We start from the raw sequence: 25,285 nt of genomic DNA, 5'->3' as shown, positions 1-25,285 counted from the left end.
TTCTGTAAACAAAGGGCATAGCCATGAATCACCATTTGGAGGACCAAGCAATCTTATGCTATCAGGAACCACTGATGAAAACAGTGGATGAGTCAAATTCCTATGGAAGTATATTAGGTAAGGGTTAAGATATGTTGACAGTGCTCTCTAGTATGGAGTCTAAAGGACTGTTGTTGCTTGGACTGAGGCTGGAACTGAGACTTTTGTGTCCTTTGCTGCCTGGCTTCTGAGAAGAAACTCAAAAGGATGAGGAAGGTTGGCTATACCTACACTTGGAATAATAAGTAGAACACCTAGAAGTATTGGAATATTTTCTTGATGAGACCAGGTTGACTTGGAGGAAGATAAGGTAGTTATACAATCCTCATGTTTCTTGATCTTCTGTGTTGCTTCCTCTACATAATCCCCAACTAAATCATCTCCTATGCAGGAAATGTTTGAGAGGTGATCGTATATATTGGCCTGCGAAAAGCAATCAGTGGCATGCAGTCAGGGACTCAGTGAATCTCCAGCTCTACAGCTCTGCTCTTCTTTGTTTACATCTTGCTTGATGCAATTTGACTTGCTGAGCAGACAACCTGCTCAAGCAGTCAAACTGCATCAAGCAAAAAGCCCCCTCCCCCCCAAAAAAAAAGAAGGGCAGGGCTCTAGGGCTGGGAATTCACCCAACTCCCCAAAGGCCATGACAGCACTGATCTGAACTTGATTGGCTGAGCTGCTTCTCTGGTTTACAGCCTGACTCTCAGGGAGAAGCAAAACATTTTGGAGATTTGAGTATTAGATGGAAGAAAGTATATCCTTTTTTGTGTGGTCACTCTTTGTTATCAAAATACTTAATTGTATCAAATACTTAATTGCTGCATACAGTCCTTAAGACCATAGCATTATTATTTGTTTTCACTTGCTGGTCAGTGGACTCGAAAACCCATAAGTTCTGAACTGGTCTGGTGGTTCTAAAGGAAAGAGAATTAGCAGGTAAGAACTAATTTATCCATATACTCTACGAGAGTAATTTTATAATAAGGTGCTTGGTTTAAGAAGTCAAGCAGGTGCTTAGTCAATATTTTATAAAGACACATAGAGACCTATGGGTTTGTATAAAATACTAGCATAAGTGGCAAAAATCTTATCTACCTTGCACTTAAAATTGTTCTCAAACAGGTGTATGTGTTCACAGCTGGATTCTGTAAGCATGTGCATAGATTATTGTATTTTGTAATCTACGCATATACTTGTGAAGTTAGACTACACTACACTGAAACTCTGCTTCTGAACACACCTACCACAAAATCTTAACCAGCCTGTCATGGTGGATATTTTATAAGAGCCCTTTCATACATGAAAATATGTACCCATGTATTTTATAAAAAAATACACACACACATATAGAGGAAAAAGGACCACATTAGCCCTTACTACAAAAGGTTGCACTGGTTGCCAATGGAGGCACGAATACTATTCAAGTTTGCCTGTATTTGTTTCAAGCAGGTCTGGGGACTAGCGCCTTCTTACCTACTACCACATTTCATATTATACAACCCCACACGACCAGTCAGAAACCGTAACATATTTACATACCCAAAGATCACAGGCTGCAAATACAAATCCTTTTTGGACAGGTCCTTTATGTTTCAAGCAAGCAAACAGCAATCCTGGTTGGGTAATTACATTAATGGAACCAGGCTACCTACGGCGCATTCCGGAAAGCAATTAAAACCATACTGTTTGACAAATTCATCTCCTAAACAAAAGCCTCACCACTTACTAAGTTATATTTTCCCTCTGTCAATCTCTGTGTAATATGCTATCCTTTTATCTATTTCTTATGTAATAAGTTGTACTCTCACTTCTTGCATTCTGTAATTAGCTGATTGTCCAGCTTTCTTAGATGTGAACCGCCTAGAAGTCATTCGACTGTGGGGGTATAAAAGAATAAAGTTATTATTATTATTATATATCTCAACTTCATTCCTCTTCTGCCCAAAATACATGGTGCACATATAATATGTGTGATCTTTTGAGCATGTGTAGTTATGCAAAAGGCCTTTTCTGTGCATAAACTGGCTTTATGTATGGAAGATCTTTTATAAAAATACCCTAACATATCATGAATGTTCAATAGCTGACCTTATTCCAACTAAATCTGACCGGGATAGATGGCCAAAGGAATTAAAAGTGATAGATGAAGTACTGCAAATAAGAGAGTCAATGACAATTCTAGGGGTAAGATTAGATTCTGGGCTTATAATGTGGCTAAGACAGTACAAGTATGTTTTGCACGGATACATTTATTGTATCGAGTGAAACCAATGCTGTCATCTTTTATTTTTGTGCTGTTGTGCAGGCGATGGTCCTGTCGCGGCTTGACTACTGTAATGTCCTGTACCTTGGAATAACCAAAACCAGGTGCAGGGCATTGCAGGTGGTACAAAATGCCGAGGCAAGATTGATAACGGGAACGTCAAGATATGAGCATATCACACCTTATCTCTTACAGCTGCACTGGTTGCCAGTTGCTTTTAGAATTCAATATAAAGCAGTTATGATTTGTCATCAGTTTTTATACAGTACAATCCCTGAATTCTTTAAGAATAAAATGTCTAGTTATCAACCAGCAAGATCATTGCGTTCCGAAAACTCTGCGCTGCTGAAGACAAATGTCAACCCCAAATATGTAGAAACCAATGCAATGACCTTCTCATGTGCAGGAATAAAATTGCGGAATTCCCTTGTAGGGCAAATTTGAAAATGTAATGATAGGGGGGGGGGGCATTTAGAAAGTTACTTAAAACACAATTATTTGTAAATGCATTCCTTTAAGTATGTGACCTTCTTTGCTTGCTGATTTCCTGAAAGAATTGAATAAATTCTGTTTTTATTTGCCTAATTTGTTTTAAAATTTGTCTTAATTGTATTTGGCAGTACTGAATAAAAAACAACAAAAAACCCCCCAAAACTCTTCTTCTGAAGCCCTCCTGTTTCTTTTCTCCCTTTTTTGCATTTTATTTTTGCCATTGTATTTAAGCTCTTCCCATCTCCCACTTTTCCCTTTTTATTCCAGTATGTCTATATGTCTTGTCATCCCCCCGCTTTTCTTTTCTTTCCTATTTTAATTTTAAAATTTTAAAGTTTTAATTTAATTTTAACAATACTCTGATAATTGTAAACCGTTTAGGTATGTCTTTGATAAACGGTATATCAAAGAACAAATAAACTTGGAAACTTGGAAACTTAATTTGCTTTAAAATTTATATATGCTTTAAAATTTTATGTAAACCGTTTTGGTTTAAAACGGTATGGAAATTCTAAAAATAAATAAATAAATACGTATTCCTTCCATTCCTCATTAAAAAATGTCCCTTGTTCAGTGTATTCCAGTTTTTAGTACAATGGTGTCATTTCTTTCCTTCAACCATAGTAACATAGTAGATGACGGCAGATAAAGACCCGAATGGTCCATCCAGTCTGCCCAACCTGATTCAATTTAAATTTTTAAATTTTTTTTTCTTAGCTATTTCTGGGCAAGAATCCAAAGCTCTACCCGGTACTGTGCTTGGATTCCTACTGCTTTTTGGCAATGGGTTGGATCTCAGAAGTATTTTCTTATAAAAGAACATGAATGTTAGAACCCAGATGGAAATGACTTAACAAATAACTGGCAGTGTCATTATATTTGATGATAATGTTTCCTCCTGGGATAGTGGCACTTAAAACAGTTTTTACAATGCCTTAAGTACAGGCATGTTTTCTATCTATATTAAGCTGGCAATTTTGTTTTCTTAAACATTAACATCTGTACTGAAATATTTGTTGTGGTTAATGCAGGGGAAAGTCCCATCCTTTCCTTAGGTTTTCATTGTATGTTTAATATGCCAGGTCCACAGTGCAGCATGTTATTACAGTTTGCATCTGATTTTATTTAGTATTCATTTTAGCAGATGAATTTCTAGCATTTAGAATACCATTTTAAATAATAATTTTTTATTTTACTGATCTAAAATTTTGCTTTTTTGATCCTCATATTCCCTTTGCCTGGTCAATTAAGAGACTTGATAGATCAGGAAAAGTGGTTATACTATTCCTCATAATACCTTCGGTGGACTCTAGCTGCCTTTCCAATTATTGTTTCATCTCTTCCTTCCTTTTTTTGCTGTTTACTACTGCTGTCTTGATTTTCTTTCATCTCAGACTATTTTTGATCCACTACAATCTGGCTTTCACTCTCTCTATTCTAAAGAAACAGCCAATGTCAAAGTCTCCAGTGGCCTGTTTAGGTCACATTGAAAAACATTAATTCAATCCTCATCCTTCTTGACATATTGGCTGTTTTTTATTCTGTTGATTGCCATACACTCCTTAATAAACTGTCCTCACTTGGATTTTGGGGCCTGGTTCTATCTCGGTTGTTTTCGTATCTCTCCTATTACACTTTTAGTGTATGCTCTAGTGCAGGGGTGCCCACACTTTTTGGGCTTGCGAGCTACTTTTAAAATGACCAAGTCAAAATGATCTACCAACAATAAAAACACTAAACTACGGTGCACTAGCCAATTTAGCGCATGCTAAGTGCTAATGCGCCCATTATAGTCTATGGACACATTTAGCATGCGCTAAATCAGCTAGCGCACCTTAGTAAAAGACCCCCCATATTTATTTATTATATATACTGTGTGCACCTTTTCTGTCCTCCAGACCTCGTTCTATTCCCCAACCAACATCTCTCTCTGTCCCTGCAGAAGTCCAAATTTTCTTCCTCTCTCCTCCACCCCTATTGGCAACATGTCTCCCTCTCTCTCCCTCCTCTGTTATGATTGTGCATCTCTCTGTTCTTCCTAAGGGTCTTTCCCCCTCTGTCTGCACCTTCCATAGTCCAACATCTGCCCCCCTCTCTTCAGCCTCCCCTTTGTTTCAGGTTTCTCCTTCTCTCTATCTTCCTTCTGTTAACATTTTGAGTCCTCCCACCTTTGGTCCAGGTCTTTGTCTCTCTCACTCTGTCTTCCCCCTCCCCAGGGCCTGGCATCTCTTTTTCCTCAGTTCAGGGTGTTTCCCCTCTCTAACCCCTCTAGTAGTCCAGGATCTGTCCTGTCTTCCCCCTCCCTTTTGGTTCAAGGCTGCTTTCCCCCTCCCTCCTTAAGGTCCTTTTGTCTCCCCCCCCCAAATCCAGCATCTCTAAGGCAACCCCCATCCCACCGGGACCCTCGCAATGGGCACAGCCTTACCTCCGCTGCTTTCCGCACACAGTGACCTCTTGATTGCAACTGTCCTCATCTCTGTTCTTCCCTCTGGGCCTAACTACCATAGTTGAAAGTTAATTACGGCAGCCTGCAGAGCAAATGTAGCAGGCTGCCATCAGCCTCTGTAGCATGTTCTCTCTGCCATGGTCCCGTACCTCCTCTAACGTCAGGGGCGGGACCGCGGAAGAGGGAACGTGCTACAGAGACCAATGGCAGACTGCTACATTTGCTCTGCAGGCTGCCATAATTAACTTTCAACTGTGGTAGGCCCAGAGGGAAGAACGGAGGATGCTGAGGGGGAAGCGTGTCATCTGGGCGCTCACCTAAATTAGCTGGGCAGCGCGCCCGGCTAAAAGATGCTAAAGACACTACGGAGAACACTGGCTCAGCGATTTACCGGTAGATCGCGATCGATGTTTTGGGCACCCCTGCTCTAGTGGATCCTTCTCCACTGCTAAGCCATTACCAATTGAAGCACCTCAGGGCTTTGTCTTCTCTTTCTTTCTTTCTTTTCTATGTGATCTATTCTCTTTCCATAGTTTTCAGTACCATCTTTACATTGATTGTATTGAATTGTGTGTTTATTCATTATTTGCCTTATACAAGGTGAAGTACAAATTAACAAACATAATAAATGTCATTACAAACCATACAAAAGTATAATCTAAAAAACATAAAACAATTAGCAGCGATGAAACATCAATATTCACAGCATATCTCCTCATAGCCACAAACGCAGTCCCCCATTCTTCCCCCATATTTAATTATACAAAACAGATGGCATTTCAGCAATCTTTTAAATGTTTTCAAATTCTCCTGTTGCCGTATATATTGTGGAAGCCTGTTCCATTCCTCTGGGCCAACGCAGGACCACACACCTGCCCTGCTTGTTTGCAATTTTAGCTCCTTTCTTGACAGGATTTTCAAATCCCAGTGGCCAGAGGAATGCAACTTAGGGAGCGCAATATAATATGATAGACAGTCAATTAGATATTTGGGGGCCAACCCCTGCAGACTCTGATAAACTACCAACAGCAGCTTATACCTGACATGGAAATCCATCGTAAGCCAATATAGCTTGATGTAATAATCAGATACATGTTCACCTCTTGTTAGTCAAATAATGTCCTTAAGATGGAATTTTGCACTACTTGCAATGCATGAAGAACAATGGAAGGCAAGCCAAATAGAATGATATCATAAAAGTCAAGGCTAGACATCACAACTGCCTGAAGAACATGTTTATAGTCGCCCCATGAAAGTTAAGCAGACAAATGACGCAGTACCCTCAGCTTAAAGTATGTCTTCCTCATCACCGCAGACACATGCTGTCTGAATGACAACTGAGAAATGAGAATCACTCCCAGATAACAAATTTCAGAGGACACTTCAACTACAGAGTCCAACAGCATAACCAAAGATGCCAAATTCCACTGAGGGTCTCTGGAGAGGAACATTAAAGTTATCTTGTCAACATTCAATCTCAGTCTATTCTCATCCATCCACTCCTTTATATGCATCATGGTTTCATTCAGAAATTCTCATAAGTGTGATAATTCCCATATGTGTCTTTCCACACCAGAAATTTTACCAGGAATCCAGGCCCAGGTCTCAGCCTCTTTGTTTGACATTGCTGCCTCGATGTCCTACCATCACTTGAAAATGGCCAAGACTGATCTTCTTACAATATCTTTCACTCTAAACCTACCTCTCTTCTTCCCCCATTCTCCATTTCTGAAGATGCAGGGCTGGCCCATCCACTGGACAGACTAGGTGGCGGCCTAAGGTAGAACTTGGTCTCCAGCATCTCTCTCCTCCCCCTTATTATGGTCCCTAGCATCCCTCTTCTTCCTTTCTTCCTCCCTCCTCACTGAGGTGCCCAACATGGAGGCCTTGATAATCTGCACAAGTTCTAGGCCTGCTAGCTCCATCCCTCTCCAAGATTCCTGTTTTGGAGGGAGCAGGAACCAGCAGGTCTTGATCATGTATGCTAATGGTCCTATGCTGGCAGTGATGCACCTTCTATAGATGCTGACTATCATTTCACCACCCCAGAGAATGGGAGATAAGCCACAGAATACCTGGAGGTGGAGGTGAAGGGAAGAAAGGAAAGAATGACAGAGATTCTGAACATCATGGTAAAGGAGGAGAAACATCAGAAACTGGGGGGGGGGGGGGGAGGAGGAGGGAGGGTTTGAGAGTAGAGAAAGAGAGATGCTGAATACTAGAGTGTTGTTCTGCCCCCATTTCATGTAGGCAGTTTCCTAGTTTCTTATAAAAAAAACAAGTATATGTGTTTTTTCTAAGATGTGTAATCAGTGTGTATTCTATAGACTCAAATCCCCAGAATGCTTTGCTTCTCCCAGAAAGCCAGGCTGCAACCAGAGAACTAGTGTCCACCCTTCTTTAGCTTCTGGGAGAGAACAGTATCCATTTTGTGAGATCACAAGGCTGCATGAAAACTTGGGTCCTCTCACCAGGTTTTCACCCTTTATTTTTGCTAGCCAAATACAGCTTAGGTTCAGTATCTAAGTCTGGAGCACAGTGTTATTTCCCACAAGGTGTGTGGACACAATCCCAGCTTCCCCTTGGATAGGATGTGATGGTAGAGTGAGAAGATTCTGTAACAAAGTTGGACTGCCTTGAAATCATCATATTCTGAGTGTTTATTGTTTACTTCGTTATTAAAGAAAGTTGTTAAAAAAAACTACAGTGTCTGGCTGATAACACTAAGGTTATAGAAGTTAGGGTTAACTGAATGGGAGCCTTAGAGAAGTGCCAACCTAACTCAGTGAGTTTAGCAGTGCTTGGCCATTTTGAGGAGTCCCTGCTTTACAGTAAAAACCTGAGGAAGTTTCAGTGAAAGTCTGTGGTAAAGACTGCTTACATGGTGATTGTTACTGTAGTAATTCCATGGTTACTGTGGTAATGTGGAGTCCAAAGCAATTTTCCTGGTGTTACCACAGTAGTGGTAGTCCGTTTCATGGTCGTGCTGTCAGAAGGTATACTGCTGCCATGATAATACCACAGTAATGGGGACTCGAGTTGTCCTCCTGTTCCCTACCTTTTAACATCCCTGGTGGTCTAAGTGTCCCTTTTGTGCCTCTGCTGCTGAAATAGCTGCTGCTTGAAAGTTTCAAGATTACTACTGAGACTTCATGCAGCAGCCTTGCGGGGAGAGGAAGGGATGGATGACAGTACAGGGAGGGGCTCAAGGCACTGATTAGCCTCTTGAAGATGTGGGCCTGCTGGCCTTTCTTCTGAACTTGAACCAAATATGGAAAAAAATTTACCTTTACCTGATAATTTTCTTTCCTTGAATCTTGCTAGACCAGTCCAGGACCTATCTGGGAAGTTGGACTGCCCTTTCATGTTCATTATTCTGTCTATGTAGTTTTCTTTAATTTTCTGAGGTCTGCAAAGCGTTCCTTGGTTGATAATGAGTTTTATGTGTATCGTAGTTTCCTTTAATTTATTCTTAGCTTGCATTGAGATTAAACAGTATATTTCTGCATCTCGATGGCCATGAATTTGGACTTGGAGGCTGAAATGTGCAGTGTTAGCATCTATGAGACAAACTTGTTTTTTCTTGTTGCATAGGATTTTTTGGACCCCAATTCGTTTGCAAAAGTTGGACAGTTCTAAATCTAATAGATGCTGGCACTGTCATATTGATATAGGGACTTTGGATAATTTGTTGTATTATTGTCCATTGATACTTAATTTTTGGAAGTCGATATGGGGACAAATTAATGTTGTACTTGGGTCATCGATACCACTAACTTATGAAGCTATAATTTGTGGTACTTTATTACATGTTAAACCTTCTTTGGATCGACATAAAAGCCGGCTTTTCTTAATAATGACGGGAATAGCCATCCAGATGATTACACGTAACTGGAAGAGTTATGATCGACTGAATTACACTTTCTGGTGGGCAAACTTATGTTCCAGTTACAAGTATGAAAGAATGAGCGCGGAATGTTTGGGATATAGTAACACATTTAAAATGGTATGGAGCCCATTGACTGCATTTATTGAGTCACAATAACTGTCATGTACCTTTCCTTTTATTTGACTTCCTTACACATCTAGGGTGGGTGGGTGGTAGGAGGGGAATGTATTATTGTTTGCTATACTTAATTATCTATATTATTGAAATTAAATACAGTATGTACTTCTTTTTTTATTAATTTTGGGGAGGAGGGGTTTGTGAAAATGACTGTTTTTTGAATTATTTGTGTATTTAAAGTGCGTTTTGTGTAGTGTTTATGTTTAAATTTATTGTATGGCACTGTTAACATTTGAAAATTAATAAAGATTTATTAAAAAAAAGAATAATGGGAATATTCCTGACTGACCCACCTATTATACTGATAATGTAATTAGAATCTTAAATTCTTTGCCTCATTCTGCAGATAAGGGACATAACTCATCAGTCTGGACTAATCTAGCAGGACTCGAGGAAAGAATATTATCAGGAAAAGGTAAAATTAAACTTGTTTTTATGTTCCATTCAGAAGCTTGGATGATTTAGGTATAAGATATGCAAGTTTAAATACTTCTGCACCTTTGGGCTCTTATGTGGCAAGTCTTGGTTTTGTTAAAGTGTACCTTTGTGATTATACTTATCCAGTTTCAGATGCATTGCCAAGTGGAGGTTAACCTAGGCACGTATGTATTCTTAATGCTGAAAGTGAACAGTTTCATGTGTTGGCATGTTTTTGTTGTGTATTGTTAAAATAAAGTTAATATAAAGCAGATAAAACATTCAGGGCATAAAAAAGTATACATTGGGCTAATGTTTTTCAAGTATTTTATTACCTGTAAGCAGTGAAGCTCAGCAGAGTCCAAGCTGCTGGCTATGTCGATTCCCTGCAGCTGCTGTCAATAGCTGAAATACCTTTACCTTTTTAGTGATAGAGGTGACAGCAACAGTAGGAGGAATCTAATGTGAACAGCTCAGCTCCCTTCTTGGTTTTTATAGACTTAAAATACCTGAAATTCAATCCAAGATATGCATTGTGTAGAAAGCACTTTTTAAAAAAAAAATCTTTATTCATTTTAAAACCAGCAGAAAGTACAACATATTATTCAAACAGTTAATAAATTAGACAGCACTCAATACCATCAAATGATACAGCAAATATATATTCCCCTCCCCAACCCCATCCACCCTACTTAAAAGTGTAAAAACGCTCAGGATAACACAAACGATCATGATAGACAACCTTACAAGCAATTAATAATTAAATACATATCCCCCCTCCCACCCACCCCCATCCTGGATGTGCAAAATCAAAATCAAAAAGGGCAAAACTAATAATCAATTCATGTAAAATTTTGTTAATGGGTCCCAAATTTCCTTGAACTTCTTATAGTTGCCATTCAGCTTATTATGAAGAATTGGAAGAATTGGAACAGGTTAAACTACAGTTTCTAGTGGGAAACATTGTGCAAAAACTTATAAGTTTGAAAGCACTTTTTTTTTTTTTTCAAGAAAGATACACAAGAGATGGTCTGGGTCCTTAGATCTATTATCTCATTAGGGTACACTGAAGACAATATTTCAGAATGAGAGTTCCTTTTTAATTGGTTGATAGTTGGTTGATAGCGTGGAGGGGCATAATCGAAAGGGACGTCTAAGTCCGTTTACGTCCATCTCGCAAGTCGTTCAAAGTAAAAAAACAGCTTAAGACACATTTTCGAAACATATGTCCAACTTTTTTTTCATTTCGAAAATCGTCTAATTATATGTCCTGCCGATCTGATCATCCAAGCCACTAAATCGTCTATCTTTATACCACATTTTCATCCAACTTTCCGTCCAAGTCCAAAACACCTAGAACAAGCCCTGTTGGACATGGGAGGGGTCTGCAAAGTGATGGACTGCATACCCAGAAATGCCACCTAAATAGTGGGTGACCTTACAGGGCACTGCTATGAACTTCACAAAAAGGGTTCCTTGTCTTCTCCTCACTACAGCTCCCTTATAGGTCATGATGAGCCCCCCAAACCACCTCCAGAATCCCTTAGACCCACTTATCTACCACCCTAATAGTCCTTATAGCTGCAGGAGCCACTTATATGCCAGTAAAAAAGGGTTTTGGGGATATATAGGGGAGTGCACATGTTTAAGTATCAATACAGTGATTACAGGGGCTTATGGGCATAGGTCGTCCTCTCCATGAGTCCCTAACCCACCCCTAAGATGACTTAAACTGCCTCTGGGCTGGACGACTAGGCTTTCCTATGCATGTCAAAGCAGCTCCTGATTGGGAAGGCCCGACTTTAGTGCAGGAAGAAGCAGTCGGAGCATACAGTGATTTTCCTTCACGCGCAGGCGCTCCAGCTGCTCTCTCCTGTCTCTCCCGCTGTCCTCTCTTGGTCGGCGGTTCACAGTCAGAAAATACTGCGAATGAACGGGACCATGAACCGCTGACCACGAATGACTGGGGGAACACTGTATACTGATCTGTCTTTTAAAGGCAGCACAAACAACTTGCCTGTAGCATGGATTCCCCAAAAACCAGATAGGTTGCCCCCAAGGCAACTCTTAGTTTAAATCAGGGGTGCCCAACACGTCGATCGCGATCGACCAGTAGCTCAGGAAGGCAACTCGAGTCGATCGCACTCGTGTTGCCGTCCTGATCTACGGGCCGATCAGCCTTCCTCTCCAGTGTTCTCCCTAGGGCCTTTTAGCTGGGCGGTTCGCCCAGCTGTCATCTGCCGCTGCTGAACATTAAAAAAAAACCCCAAAAAACCGGCTTGGAGATTTCAGCCCCTAGCGAACTTATGTTCCGGCCTCTAACGTGTGCGTGCCGGCTTCTCTTCTCTTCCCTCCGAAACCGGAAGTTATGTCTGGGAGGGGGGTGGGGGGGAGAAGGGAAGCCGGCACGCACATGTTGAGAGCCCTGAAGCAAGCGTTCGCTACGGGCTAATGCGGGAGACAGGTTAGTGAAGCATTTGTTCTTGTTCCTGCCGGGTCCTGCCTACTTTCTGTTTCCGCGAAGGCAGGACCCGGCAGCATTTCCCCCAATAGGTTGATCACGATCTTGGGCTGATCAGCCTTCCTCTTCCCGACGGCAGAATTGACGTCGGGGAGAGGAATGCTGGTTGGCCGAAGCAGGGAGAGCTTGGGGCCTGTTATTGGTGGTGTTTGGGTCCTGGTCCCCGATGGTAATGGCAGTGGCAGTGGCTTGGGGGAGGGCAGGGAGAAAGAAAGAAAAAGGGCAGGCAGGGATACAGAAGGAAAGAAGAGAAACAGAAAAAAATGAAAGGGAGGCAGAGAGAAAGAAAGGGCAGGGAAGAGGAAGGAAAAGTTGGGGGGAAGGAATGAGGTCTGGAGGAGAAGAAGCATACAGGCTAAAAGAAGGGAAGAAAGATTGTATGCACAGTCAGAAGAAGAAAGTGCAACCAGAGACTCATGAAATCACCAGACAAGGTAGGGAAAATGATTTTATTTTAAATTTAGTGATCAAAATGTGTCTGAATTTATATCTGCTGTCTATATTTTACACTAAGGTCCCCTTTTACTAAACCGCAATAGAGGTTTTTAGCGCAAGGAGCCTATGAGTGTCGAGAGCAGCGCTGGGCATTCAGCGCAGCTCCCTGTGCTAAAAACTGCTATCGTGGTTTAGTAAAAAGGGAGGGGGTATATTTGTCTATTTTTGTATGGTTGTTACTGAGGTGATAGTGCTTAGAGTCATCTGCTTTGACCTCTTTGAAAAACCCTGGAATAGGAATGATGATTAACATTTTCTATGCATACAGTGTGCTTTGTGTTTTTTTAAAATTTTATTGTTGGTAGATCATTTTGACTTAGTCATTTAAAAAGTAGCTCGCAAGCCCAAAAAGTGTGGGCACCCCTGGTTTAAATGCTATTGTGTGTGTATAGTTCTAGGTCTGTCCTTTGCTTTTGTGGAGTTCTTTTCTTTTTTTAAAATTATTTTTATTTTTGTACACCACTTTGAACTGTTAATAAACATAAACATATTGGCCAGGCTTGGCCCTTAGTTTAAAAGTCACAGTTATAATAAGGTTCCAAGCTGAACTTGGCCTACCAGGACAGAGTTTCTGCAGCTTATACAGCTTTTGCTGGAGACATAGAGTGGAGGAATTGTCTTCTCTCTTCTGGGACTCTTTAACTTGTCTTGACCATATCCATAGGCACCAGCTCTATCGGTGGTGTGGGTACCTGAGCACCATTAATATTTTTGGGAAGTCATGTGATCGCAGACACACTACTACTACTATAGTGGAGTATCAAGGGTTGGGCAGTCTGCCTCAGGCGCAGCTCATCGAGGGTGCTCAAGTCCAGAGTCTGGTCTCTCCTTGCTGCAGCCTGCAAGCTTCAGGCTGCCAGCAGCATTAAAGAGCTGAACACGCTGTTTCGGCAGCCCCAGAAGCTTTTGTTCTGCTACAACATCCTATCTCTGTGGGGACAGGAAGCTGAAGCAGAAGGAAAGATTTTGGGTCCGCCAGAGGCAGTGTGTTCAGTTCATTAACGCTGCTGAATGCTCGAAGCTTACAAGTGGCAGAGAGAGAAGTATGAGAAATGTTGGCCCTGGATGGAGGGAAGAAGAGAGAGAAGGAGGGAAATAGGTAAAAGCCATCACATTGGAAGGGAGGAAGGAGGGACCACCAGGGAAGAGGAGAGGAGAGAGAGATACCAAACCATGAGGAAGGGAGGGAAGGGAAGCAGAGAAGAAGAGAGATAGAAGTGAAGGAGACAGAGATACCAGACCATGGGGTAGGGTGGGGGTGGGGTGAGGTAGGAAGGAAAGGAGTGGAGAGGAGAGGAGAGACAAGCTGGAATATGGAAGGAGAGGGAGACAGAGAAAGGAGAGAGAAAAATGGACAGAGGGGTGAAGCTGGAACTAATCATGTAAAAAAGGAGAGAGGGGGGCATAGGCTGGATGGAAGGAGGAGATGGTAGGCAGTTTATAGAAGGGACAAAGAAAGAGAGTAAATGCCATATGGAAGGAGGGGGGAGAGGGCAGACAGTGAATGGAAGGGGCAGTGAAAGAGGGCAGATGCTGAATGGAAGGAAGAGAGTGAAGCGAAAATGAAGAAAGCAGAAACCAGAGACAACAAAGGTAGAAAAAAAGAAATGTTTATTTTTTTGTTGCTTTTGGATAAAGTAGTATTGTAGCTGTGTTGATAAATAGAAAATGGAAATAAGGTGATCTTTTTATTTGACTAATTTCAATATATTTTTGGCTAACATTTGGAGACCAAAACCCTCTTCCTCAGGTCAGGACAGGATATCATAATTGAAGTATACTGTACTGACTTGAAGAAGGTAGTTTTTACATCTGAAAGCTAACTGAAAATGTACTAGTCCAATAAAATGGTATTATCTTATTTTCCATCTTTTGTTTTATTTCTATTTATTAATTTGTAAAGTGGTGATTGTTGTTTGTCACTTTTTTTTTTTCAAATTACATCTGCACTCGTTTCTTTATATTTTGCATATTATTGCATTACTGTTTCTGTGGTGTTGCACTATACGCAGAGTCTGACTTCTTGGTGTTTCAATTTAACTTTTGGTATTTCAATTTAACTTTAATATTTAACTTTAATATTTCTAATGTTAGTTTGTGATTACTTATTCCATTCTGGACAAGGGCATTGGGTGTTCTGATGTTCTAGTTCTCACTGCAGTATTTAAGATGCTACCTTTTTCTAGCTACACGCTTGTTGTGTGACTCATGGATTGTTACTAAAAATATTTTTTTCATATAAAGGAGGGGTGTTAAAAAGTGATTGGTCCTGGTTGTCAAATATACTAGGTATTCCACTGTTAGTCTTATTGAATTTGAAAAAAATGTATAATTAATGTTCAGACAGGAAGAATAGATTTTGATTTTTCTGCATTGTAATTGTAGTTTGTAACCTATGGGAATGTACATCTCTTCTCATATTTTACACAGTACAGAGGAAATGCATTTCTGTTTTCTATTTTCCAGTGTTCTACTGCATAGATGGTTTGTTTCCTGGGGTTCAGGTTTTGTCTGCATATTTGTATTTTTAGTTACTTATTCTGTATTTGTTGTGAATCTGTTTTGGTAGCAGTGCAACTTATGTTGTTTCCCCATAGGAGGTGATGGTGTATTGGTATTCTAGATCTTAGTGTGATAATTATTAAAGTGCTGCCTCTTCATAGACAGGGTAGCTATTTAAGTTCTTTCCATTCTGCAATAGCATGACAAGCTTGATTTATAGGTTCTTAGAACCGGATTCTCGAGCCAGTGTCAATTTTCTAGGTGTTGGCAGGCACCCATACCTCCATTAAAAAAACATCCAAATGGTATTTTTAACTGAGATATGAGGTGCATATTGGTGCCTAGAAAATCAGCACCAGAATTGTGCCTACACAGGCACTTTAGGCCTCTGAACGCCAAAGTAAGAGTGGCTAATGCTGGAAGTGGTGTTAGGAGGCCTTAAGCACCTATGTAGGCGCGATTCACATGAAGATAGTTGCTGGAAATGTAGGCCCAGAAAATCCTGGTCTACATTTCTGGCTTCTGTCTTTTGCGTCGTCGTGATTCCAAAATCGGTGCCAATGTATGATTGACGTGTGATCAGCAGACTTTTTTTTAAAGTGGCCACTGATATTGGTGCCGGTTCAAGAATCCGGGCCTAAGTGTGTTTTTGCAGGATATTGTGGCCATTAGCGTAAGAGCTTGCTGCTTCTCAGTGCACTGGGTTTTTTCTGGTATCATCCCATATTGATGTGAGCTCTACACACCTTCAAGTTCAACAAAATGTAAGACTATTTCTTTTTTGGTGGTGGCTGGGGGATGGAGGATATTGGACACTCCCAATAATTTTGTAAAGTTGGCTCCTATGACCATACCCTCCCTGCTTTGCTCAATCATCACTTCTTTTCTATGTGACCCAATTTTTAAGGTGGCTCTTTGACTGTTAAGAGGAAATAGTAATTTCCTATAGACTCCCTCACATAGCTGTTACATTAAGAACTTTAGCTGCTTTTCGCCTGTTAGCTGAATAGAGTATTCACTTATAGTCATTGCCTTCTTTCTCACCTCATTTGATTTTGTATTGGGACCAATATTGCTCCCCAGACCAGCCCTTCCTCTGTAGAGATGATTTAAAAAAAAAAAAAAAAGGCATGGAAAAGGAGAGGCAGAGTACATCAGATGAAATTTTTGGAATATGTATAACATACAGTGTATGTAAAATTATATACACTGGGGATTCTTCTTTTTTGCATTATTTCCTAGATTTTCCAGCTTATGTGACGTATAATGTCATTATAGTTTTATCCTGTGCCAGTTTAGAAACGTTCTCATCCACAGCATACCATACATCCTAGCTTTAAATTGAGAAATATCATACCTTTGACTTGCAGCCAAACTAGACAAGGACTATTGCATGGATGGTGTTATCAAGAGTGTTTCGGCTTCCTGGACCATGGGATGAGTTTCCAAGGGATGGTGTGCATAATGGTGTAGGAAGGGGAGGGGAGGGGCGAGGGGGGCAGTTCGCCCTGGACACCTGTGACAAACCCATGGCCAGCTTTGTCCCCGTGTGATTAATAAAAACAGAAGACGGTCTCTGGTCAGAAGAGATGACCAGGTTAGGAGTAATGAAATAGAAATGGCTGACTACCCCTCAGACAGTGAGGTAGAGCAGTAAGGGTAAGAGCCTAAGGATATTCAGCAGAAAGAGCCATACCAGAATAAATATATCAGAAAGCCTGTTAGGACTTTTACTGAGAAGTGGAGACCTGGCCTTTAAGGTATTCACACTATCCACAGCCTAGGTGAAACCAGGTTCCACTTCCTAGGGAATTTCAGCCCAACTCCCCTACTTGGAGAGAGGGGTGGGTCTATGATACGTTTATAAACAGAGCCCTGAATCACAGTAGAGGAGAGGCAGGGGAAGCAAGGCAGAGGCACCAGCAGTAGTGTAACCAGGAAGGAGAGGGGAGGAGTCTTTCCCTTCCACCTCATAGCAGTGAGGACTGGTAATGGCTGAGGACTTACCCAGTCTGGGACCAGCTGCTGAGAGCTTGGTGGAAACAGAGACTATGGACATATTTGAATGGCCTCAAGGAGCAAGCTTGAATCCTGAAGGGATGGAGGTTAGTCACTAAGCCAAAGTGAAGGAAAAGGGTCTGTGTTTGTGAGAAAGGAGGTTTGGAGCTTGCTGGCTCTTTTCAAGCAGAGACCAGGTGACCCTAATCAAGAAGGGCAGGAGAAAAGCCTCTCTGTTTTTTCTCCCGACTTTTCTTTTGGTTTTCTTTGCTGAGAAGCTGTGCAGTTAAACCTGTTAAGTATCTGTGATAAAAGCCTCTATAGCAAGTGTACTTTGCCTGAAGAACCCTGCTGTGCCATGTCTGTGTAAAAGCTCAGCTGCTACAGATAAGTTCTTTAAGCAAACTGAGCTTGGAACAGAGCAGGGCTGGAAGCTGTAACAGTGAAATCAAACCAGTAACAGAAACCCAAGAGATGAGGTTTGACTTTACTTTGGGCTAGATTCACTAAGCAAACTTAACGTGTACCGATCGGTTTGTGACCCCTTATCGAGCAAATTTCACTTGGGCCTGATTCACTTACCTCTCCTGCGATCCGCTTCGAATCCATGCATGCAAATGAGGAGAAACGTATGGAAATTGAACAGCGATGCGATTCATCAACCAAAAATTTAAAACAGACTGGGCTGGCTGATCAACCCAAGAAGCGACTGCTGGGGAGCAGTTGAAAACATCTTTCCGACTCTCCAGCCCTGTTCTTTGCACGCCCCGATGCTCTTCTCCTGCCCACTCTGCCCCATGCTCTTCTCCTGCCTGCCGCCCCGATGAAAAAAGCAAAAAATAAATAAAAGTCATGGCCTGAAAATCTCCCACTGCCCCGAACGCCTGCCTGCCTGCCCCGAAAATTGTCTTCCTCGATCGCCTGCCTGCCCCGACTCCCACCCTTCCCCACAGTACAAGCCCATGGTTTTAACCCACGTGCTTTTAAGCTGGTTAAAACCACGGGCTTCTAACGTTAAAAAAAATCTAAGCCAGGCCAGGAGGTTTAAGCTGGGCTCCCCGGCCTAAAGTAAAAAAGTAAAAAAAAAATAGTCGTGGCAGACGCATGCCCCCCATGCACCCCCCCTGTGCCGATGCCCCCCCCCCACCGATGCCCCACAAAAGGCAGGACAGATGCCAACTCCCTCCTGCCATGTGAAACCCCTCCTGACCAGGCTCAGCCCGGCCAACCTCTCTCCCTGTACTTTAACCTAGGCAGGCCTCCTGACTGCGCCCGGCCTACCTGCTCCCCCCGTACCTTTCAAAATCATTGGTAGCAGGAGGGGTGCTCAGCCCCTCCTGTTCCAGGCCTCCTCCGAGGCCAGCAGGATGACGGGGCAAAGCCCACCCCCTCCCCGTACCTTAATATTGTTGGGAGCAGGAGGGGTGCTCAGTCCCTCCTGCTCCACATCTCCTCTGCCGACGAGTGTGGCCTTAGGCCACACCCCGATCATCATATGATGTGTGGGGAGGGGCCTAAGGCCCTGATTGGCTGAGGTGCCCCGTATCGTTTGTAGAAAAAATGAGCTAATAGTATGTTTTTCAGAATTATGGGTTCCTTATACTAAATTGTGTGCTTACTGCAGATTAAAAAGCACTACCATGGGACCTGTTTGGGTGATCGGTTTGTGCTTTTCACATGCTAAACAATAGATTTTATTTTTTGTATGGGGGAGGGAGGGGGAGTGTATTTGGGGGTAGAGAGTAGACATGCTCTGAGCTAATTGGTTAGCACAGCTATATCACCGCACACTAACCAATTAGTGAGTGGCAGCGTGAGAGCTCTTACCACCTAGAAAATAGGTGATGATAGGGGGTTCACGCGCTAATGACCACATGCTAATTTGGAAATGTTGACGTGGCCATTAATTCCAAAAATGGAAAATGTGGCCATTTTACTGCCATGTCAAAAGTGACCTCAGCGCATGGGGAACTCACAAGCTAATAATAGCGTAGGCCACTTTTTGGTGCAGCTTAGTAAAAGGGCCGCTATGTTTGTAGTATCTTTCATGCTTGTGCTTTCAAAATATAAAATATATAAATTATAAGAATGATATATAAATTATATCAAATTACGGTTCAGAGGAAGAGTTGGGGATAGTGGAGAATGCCAGTGTATGTGTTTGTATAGGGACGTAAATGAGAAATGGAAATAAAACTTTGCTACTTAGTTTGGAAACTTAAGTGTGAAGGAAATACATTTTAAAATATAGAGTTAAGAATTTTATCTTCTCATTTTATCCATTGGCATGAAGGCAAAGAGCAATGTTTCATAAGAATATCATTGTTCAACTGCCTGGGATTCCAGGATTACAGACTCACTTTTCAGTTGCAAAGTCCAGTCTACATCAGATACAAAACAATTTGCAATACAAAGATAAATTGTTGTGGGCAAATTTCTTCCACCTGATCGCTCCTGTCATGCATTCCTGTGCCATGGTCTAACCTTGTAGTTCATAAAAGGTCAGGTTTGATGATGCAGCAAGTTCTATACACACAAATCAACTGAAGAAAGTTTGGGAGGTAAATTACTGTGCAATACTTGATGTTGTCTGCAAAATTTACAGCATTTAAAGAGGAAGTGCAGAACTGTGTAGAAATTATGCTTTGCATTGTGTTGTAAGCTAGTATGATAAATTTGTAAATGGACAGGAGACTCAGACATGGATTTTCAGCATGAGGGGGCATAATAACCTATCTGAGTTACATGGTTAGCTCAGCTTAAGTAGGACTGTGGCCTACCAAAGTGAGCTGGATGTGTTCCCCACTTTTTTAAATACTTGCGTGGTTTCTGCTATCAATTAATCTGAGCTAACAGATCTCACAGCTAATTACAAGCATATTGTAGTTTACACTGTTTGGAGTTACTGACATGTGGAAGGTCATTTACAATAGGATGTCTAAGTCCGACTTTGGACGTCTCCCATAAGGCGTCCAAAAATCGGGACAGCAAAATGATTTTTAACATTTTTAAAAATGACTTCAATGGTTTAGTCAATTGCCATGCCATTTACACTAATTAAAACAATTTAGGTTCCGTGTGGATTTTCGTTAATACCTAATGGCGCTTAACATAGACACTTCTTATAGAATCAGGACCAACATGTCTAAATCCCATAGCGTGTATCTTGAAAGGGGGCATGGCCATGGGAGAAGCATGGGCGTGTCATACGCATTCTAAAAATTTGCACAAGTAGTTATAGAATAATAGGCCAGGGCATGTAACTTGGGTGCCGGCATTTACTAAACTAAAACTAAACTAACTTAACCTTATATACCAGGTCTTCAACCAAAGGAAGCTCAACGCGGTTAGCAATAAATTTAAAAAAATAAATAAATAAATAAAGTAGAGTAGAGGCAAGATGGTGGAAGGACTGTAATGCTGAGAGCTTCGTCGCAGAGAGCTCTACCAATATCGTTTTTTCTTCTGTTTTTCTTCAAGAAACTTACCGTTTAGCATGCCGAAGCGGAGGGGCCGAAGCGCAGTTGGAGCCTCACGATGCTCGGGCCCAGCCGGCTTCGGTTCAATGGATGAACTTCTCCGACGAATGCAGGGAATTGCGAAGGCGTCAGCACGCCCGCAGGAGACGCACCATAGCGAGATGGAGGCGTTCTCTATGGGCCCAGACACCACCTTGAGCCCCAACGCCAGAGTGCCTCCTCCTCCTCCTCAGACCACCAGCTCCCCGCGGGTGGAGGAACCATCGGAAGGCGGTGAGGAACTCTCCCCGGAGGTCGTTGGGAGCAAAGAGGGGAGCATGGATGTGGATTCCCTGTTGTTTCAGGGGATTCCAGTGGAAACTGAGGTTTCATCATCCCCGCGGATTGCCCGTGAGCAGAGGAGTCATACCCAGGAGGGTACAATGGTTGGTGAGAGTTTTTCTTTACAAGAACCTATCTTTATATTAAAGAAGCCCCAAGAGGTAACACTTGATGCAATTTGGGATCTTGTAGCGGATCTATCTAAATCAGTTAAGCTCCAACTGTTGCAGTTGGAGCATAAGATATCTTCCCAAGAAAATGAAATTAAGAATATCAAAGTTGACTTGCAAGATTTAAAAACTTCAACAATGAATTCTTCCCAGGAAATTAAACTTTTTAAACAAATAACTGAAACACTGGTGAAAGATAATACTAACTTAAGGAGAAAATTGGAGTCTCTAGAAAACTTTTCTCGCAATAATAATCTTAGATTAATTAACTTTCCCAGGGTTGCGGAGGTAACCCCTAGAGATATGTTAAAACGTTACCTAAAGGAAGTCCTGGAAATTACCGAGGAATTAATACCGCTATTCACTCAAGTGTATTATCTACCTATTAAAAGGGAAGAAAAATTAATGGAAGAAGCTCAACAGTCGCTTAATATTTCCAAGGTGTTGGAACTTTCAGACCAGGAGGTAGCAATGTCCGCAACACTTTTGCTTACAGTGGCCTTATCACCTGATAAAAATTGGCTATTGAAACTTTTCTTCAAAAATAAACAGAAAGCCTTTCTTGGGTACAAGATACAAATGTTTCCAGATCTGTCACGAGAAACACAGAAACGTCGACGTGAATTTCTGTTGTTAAAGCCAGGAGTTATTGCTCTTGGGGCAACCTTTTTTCTTCGTCACCCATGTAAATGTGTGATAATTTATCAAATGCAAAAATATGTATTCTTTGATCCTAGCCAACTTACAACCTTCTTGTCAATGGCTTCTCTGAAAAAAGGAGAAGGAATTTGAGTACTCATTGTTTGTTGATTACCTTCTCAGCATATACAACCTTTAGTCTTCATTTTATTTTGTAATGTATATTATACTCGCTGATTCTACATCTTGCTTTCCTTATTTAGAGGACTTGAGTTAAAGTTAAGCTTTATATATATTTCTTTTAAGATAGCAGATTATTTGACTATCTGTTTAGTATCATATTGTATTACATTTGATTTTGGCTTGACTTTACCTTTCTGTACAAGTAGATACTTGATATGTTATTGAAACATGAAATTAAAAAAAATAAAATAAAATAAAGTAAACTGAAATACAAGAGAGTTAGTTTTCAAAATGTTTTTAGAAGTTTACAGAAGAGTTGGAAGGAACTGAGACACCTCAAAATTAGGAGAAGTTCATTCCATAATTGGGGAAATTTAAACGCCAGAGAGCTGCTAAAATTCTTAACTCCTTGAATTCCTTTCCTAGAAGGAAAAGTTTAAATCAACGAATGCCCCTTGCATATGAAAATCTATAAACATTCCATAACAGAGGAACAAGAGGAGCAAAGATACCATGTAAAATCTTAAAAACAATACATAAACACTTAAACTGAATTCTAAAATAAACCGGGAGCCAATGGAGAGAGAAAAGCAAAGGAGTCACATGGTCGAATTTGCTCTTTCCATACTCCAGGTTTCAGCATGGAAAAGTCTGGCACCCAAAGCTAGGTGCAAGATCCACAGTTAAGCACTATTTCATTGTTTCCCAAGTTGGCCCTGGAGTACCCCCTTGCCAATCAGGTTTTCAGAATATCCATAAAATACACATGAAAGAGATTTGCGTACAATGCCAGGCAGTGTATGTAAATCAATCTCATGCATATTCATTGTAGATTTTATGTAAACCAGGCTGAAACGGGGTACTCCAGGACGAATTTGGAAACACTGCATTAGTCTATAAAGAGTGCATACTCTTTACAGAATAGCACTTGGTACCAATTTTTTTTCTGGTTTCTAATTCTGAATAAACCATAGGTAGGGGTCTGACTCAATGTTTTCCAACCAACAGAAGAAATTTATTCAATCAAATTTAAGCTTAGGAAAACAAATTTACATATTGATTCTTTGACTCGACATGGTGCTGTGTTTCAGTGGTAACCTGCCTACCTCAGGAGTCACAATATCTAATACAATGTAGGAATTCAGCTCTCCTCAAACCCAGTTCACCGTCTTCTCAAGATTTCAAAACTAAACAAATTCCCTTTACTCTTTTTTATTGTCCTAATTATGAGCACCATTTATAGAATCCAGCTGTTAGTGGGTAGTTCTTTAACTGGATACTGTGGTTAGGGTGCCCTCCATTACAGACTACTAGTATAATCTGGTATTGATGCACCTAACCTCTAGGAGCCTGCACTTGCATCAGCCATAGAGCTAGTGTAAAGTGCAAGTGCTTGAATGTGACAGTGATGCATGTAACTCACAAAATGTATACAATGGGATCCCAATAATTGTTAAAAAGTCAATATGTAGAACAACAATTGGTAGGATAAAACTGGTAGGAAGACAATTGGTAGGATGCAGGAAGTCCTTACCAAGTATCTTTGGCATTCAACGAATTGACTTTCTTATAAATTGCCATGGGATCCCTTGTGATCCCACCAGCCCCTTCCAAAGATAGCACTACTCCTGTTGACCCTACCACATGCCCCCTGCATCCCCCCCCACACCTGGGCTTGCCATCAGCTGATTGCAGCAGGGGAATCCCCAATTGTCAGTTGAACTGACAGGGAGAGCCCCGGTTTCCTCCACAACCCCCAACATACCTCCAACCCCCTACAAAGATAGCACTTCTTCAGCTGAGCCCAACCCCCCCCCATGCACCGGGACACTCCCATCTCTCCACAAACACACCACTTTCCCCCCGTACCTCCTATACATTTACATAAAAAGATTGACAGGAAGGATGCTCATTCCCTCCTGCCAATAGGGCCGCCTCTTCAAAATGGTAGCCCTTCTCCCTCCTGGTGCATCTTGGGATGCACTGGGAGGGGCCTTAAGTATCAGGGGGGAGGGCAGCCATGCAAGATAGACATGTATTTATTGAATAGTGCTTACAACTAATTTGCATGGCAGGATTTACATCTAGTTTCAGGTGATGTAAATGCTCATGGTCAAAGTTGGCATGAATTCTAGCATTACACCCTATTCCTGGAGTGCCCTTTATAGAATATCATTCAGCACTGATTTTTTTTTGGTACTTATTTTGGCGTACCATTTACTGAATTTATCCCATTATGGACTAGATTCTATAAATGGCGCTTAAAAATTGGGACTAAAATAACAGTGTTCAGCTCAAAGTTAGACACCATTTAGAGAATAGTGCTTGGCACCAGAAATCATGCCTAACTTCCCTCAGTCATCTCTTTTTCAAGCTGAAGAGCCCTAACCTCTTTAGTCTTTTCTCATACGAGAGGAGTTCCAACCCCTTTATCATCTTGGTCGCTCTTCTTTGAATTTTTTCTAGTGCCACTATATCTTTTTTGAGATAAGGAGACTAGAACTGAACGCAATACTCAAGGTGAGGTCGCACCATTGAATGATACAGAGGCATTATAACATTCTTAGTCATGTTAACCATCCCTTTTCTAATAATTCCTAGCATCCTGTTTGCCTTCTTGGCCACCACCGCACATTGGGTGGAAGGCTTCATTCAGCGTATTGTTTACAATGACACCCAGATCCTTTTCTTGAACGCTGACCCCCATGTCGATATCTCCACTGATCCAATGTGAAGAACCTAAAGATGAGTATTTATAATTTATAGAAACATAGAAACATAGAAAAAGACGACAGATAAGGGCCGCGGCCCATCTAGTCTGCCCACCCCAATGACCCTCCCCTATTTAACTCTGTGCAGAGATCCCACGTGACGATCCCATTTCTTCTTAAAATCAGGCACGCTGCTTGCCTCGACCACCTGAAGTGGAAGTCTATTCCAGCGATCAACCACTCTTTCGGTGAAAAAGTATTTCCTGGTGTCGCCGTGCAACTTCCCCCCCCCCCCCTGATTTTCCATGGATGTCCTCTTGTCGCCATCAGACCTTTGAAAAAAAAGAAATCCTCTTCTACCTCGATACGGCCCGTGAGGTACTTGAACGTCTCGATCATATCTCCCCTCTCTCTGTGTTCCTCAAGTGAGTATAGCCGCAGTTTATCCAGCCGTTCCTCGTAAGGGAGATCCTTGAGTCCCGAGACCATCCGGGTGGCCATTCGCTGGACTGACTGAAGCCTCAGTACATCCTTGCGGTAATG

General features: G+C 41.5%; 1 protein-coding gene across 6 annotated transcripts in view; it reads left to right on the top strand.

Annotated features, from left to right (window-relative positions):
- The window catches only part of GLIS3 (GLIS family zinc finger 3), a 658,803-nt gene that overhangs the window by 58,603 nt on the left and 574,915 nt on the right, over positions 1-25,285 (top strand). For 5 of the 6 annotated variants that reach the window (XM_033925462.1, XM_033925454.1, XM_033925490.1 and 2 more), the window contains exon 3: positions 9,653-9,721. The exons of the other annotated variant lie outside the window; for it this stretch is intronic. In XM_033925462.1, coding sequence (XP_033781353.1) covers positions 9,653-9,721 — 69 coding nt within the window. The remainder of the gene's footprint in view (positions 1-9,652; positions 9,722-25,285) is intronic. 6 annotated transcript variants of the gene reach the window in all.

The sequence above is a fragment of the Geotrypetes seraphini genome, chromosome 1 (genome assembly GCF_902459505.1).
Source record: "Geotrypetes seraphini chromosome 1, aGeoSer1.1, whole genome shotgun sequence".
NCBI classification, from domain to species: Eukaryota; Metazoa; Chordata; class Amphibia; order Gymnophiona; family Dermophiidae; genus Geotrypetes; species Geotrypetes seraphini.
This window is presented reverse-complemented; position numbering and strand designations above follow the sequence as displayed.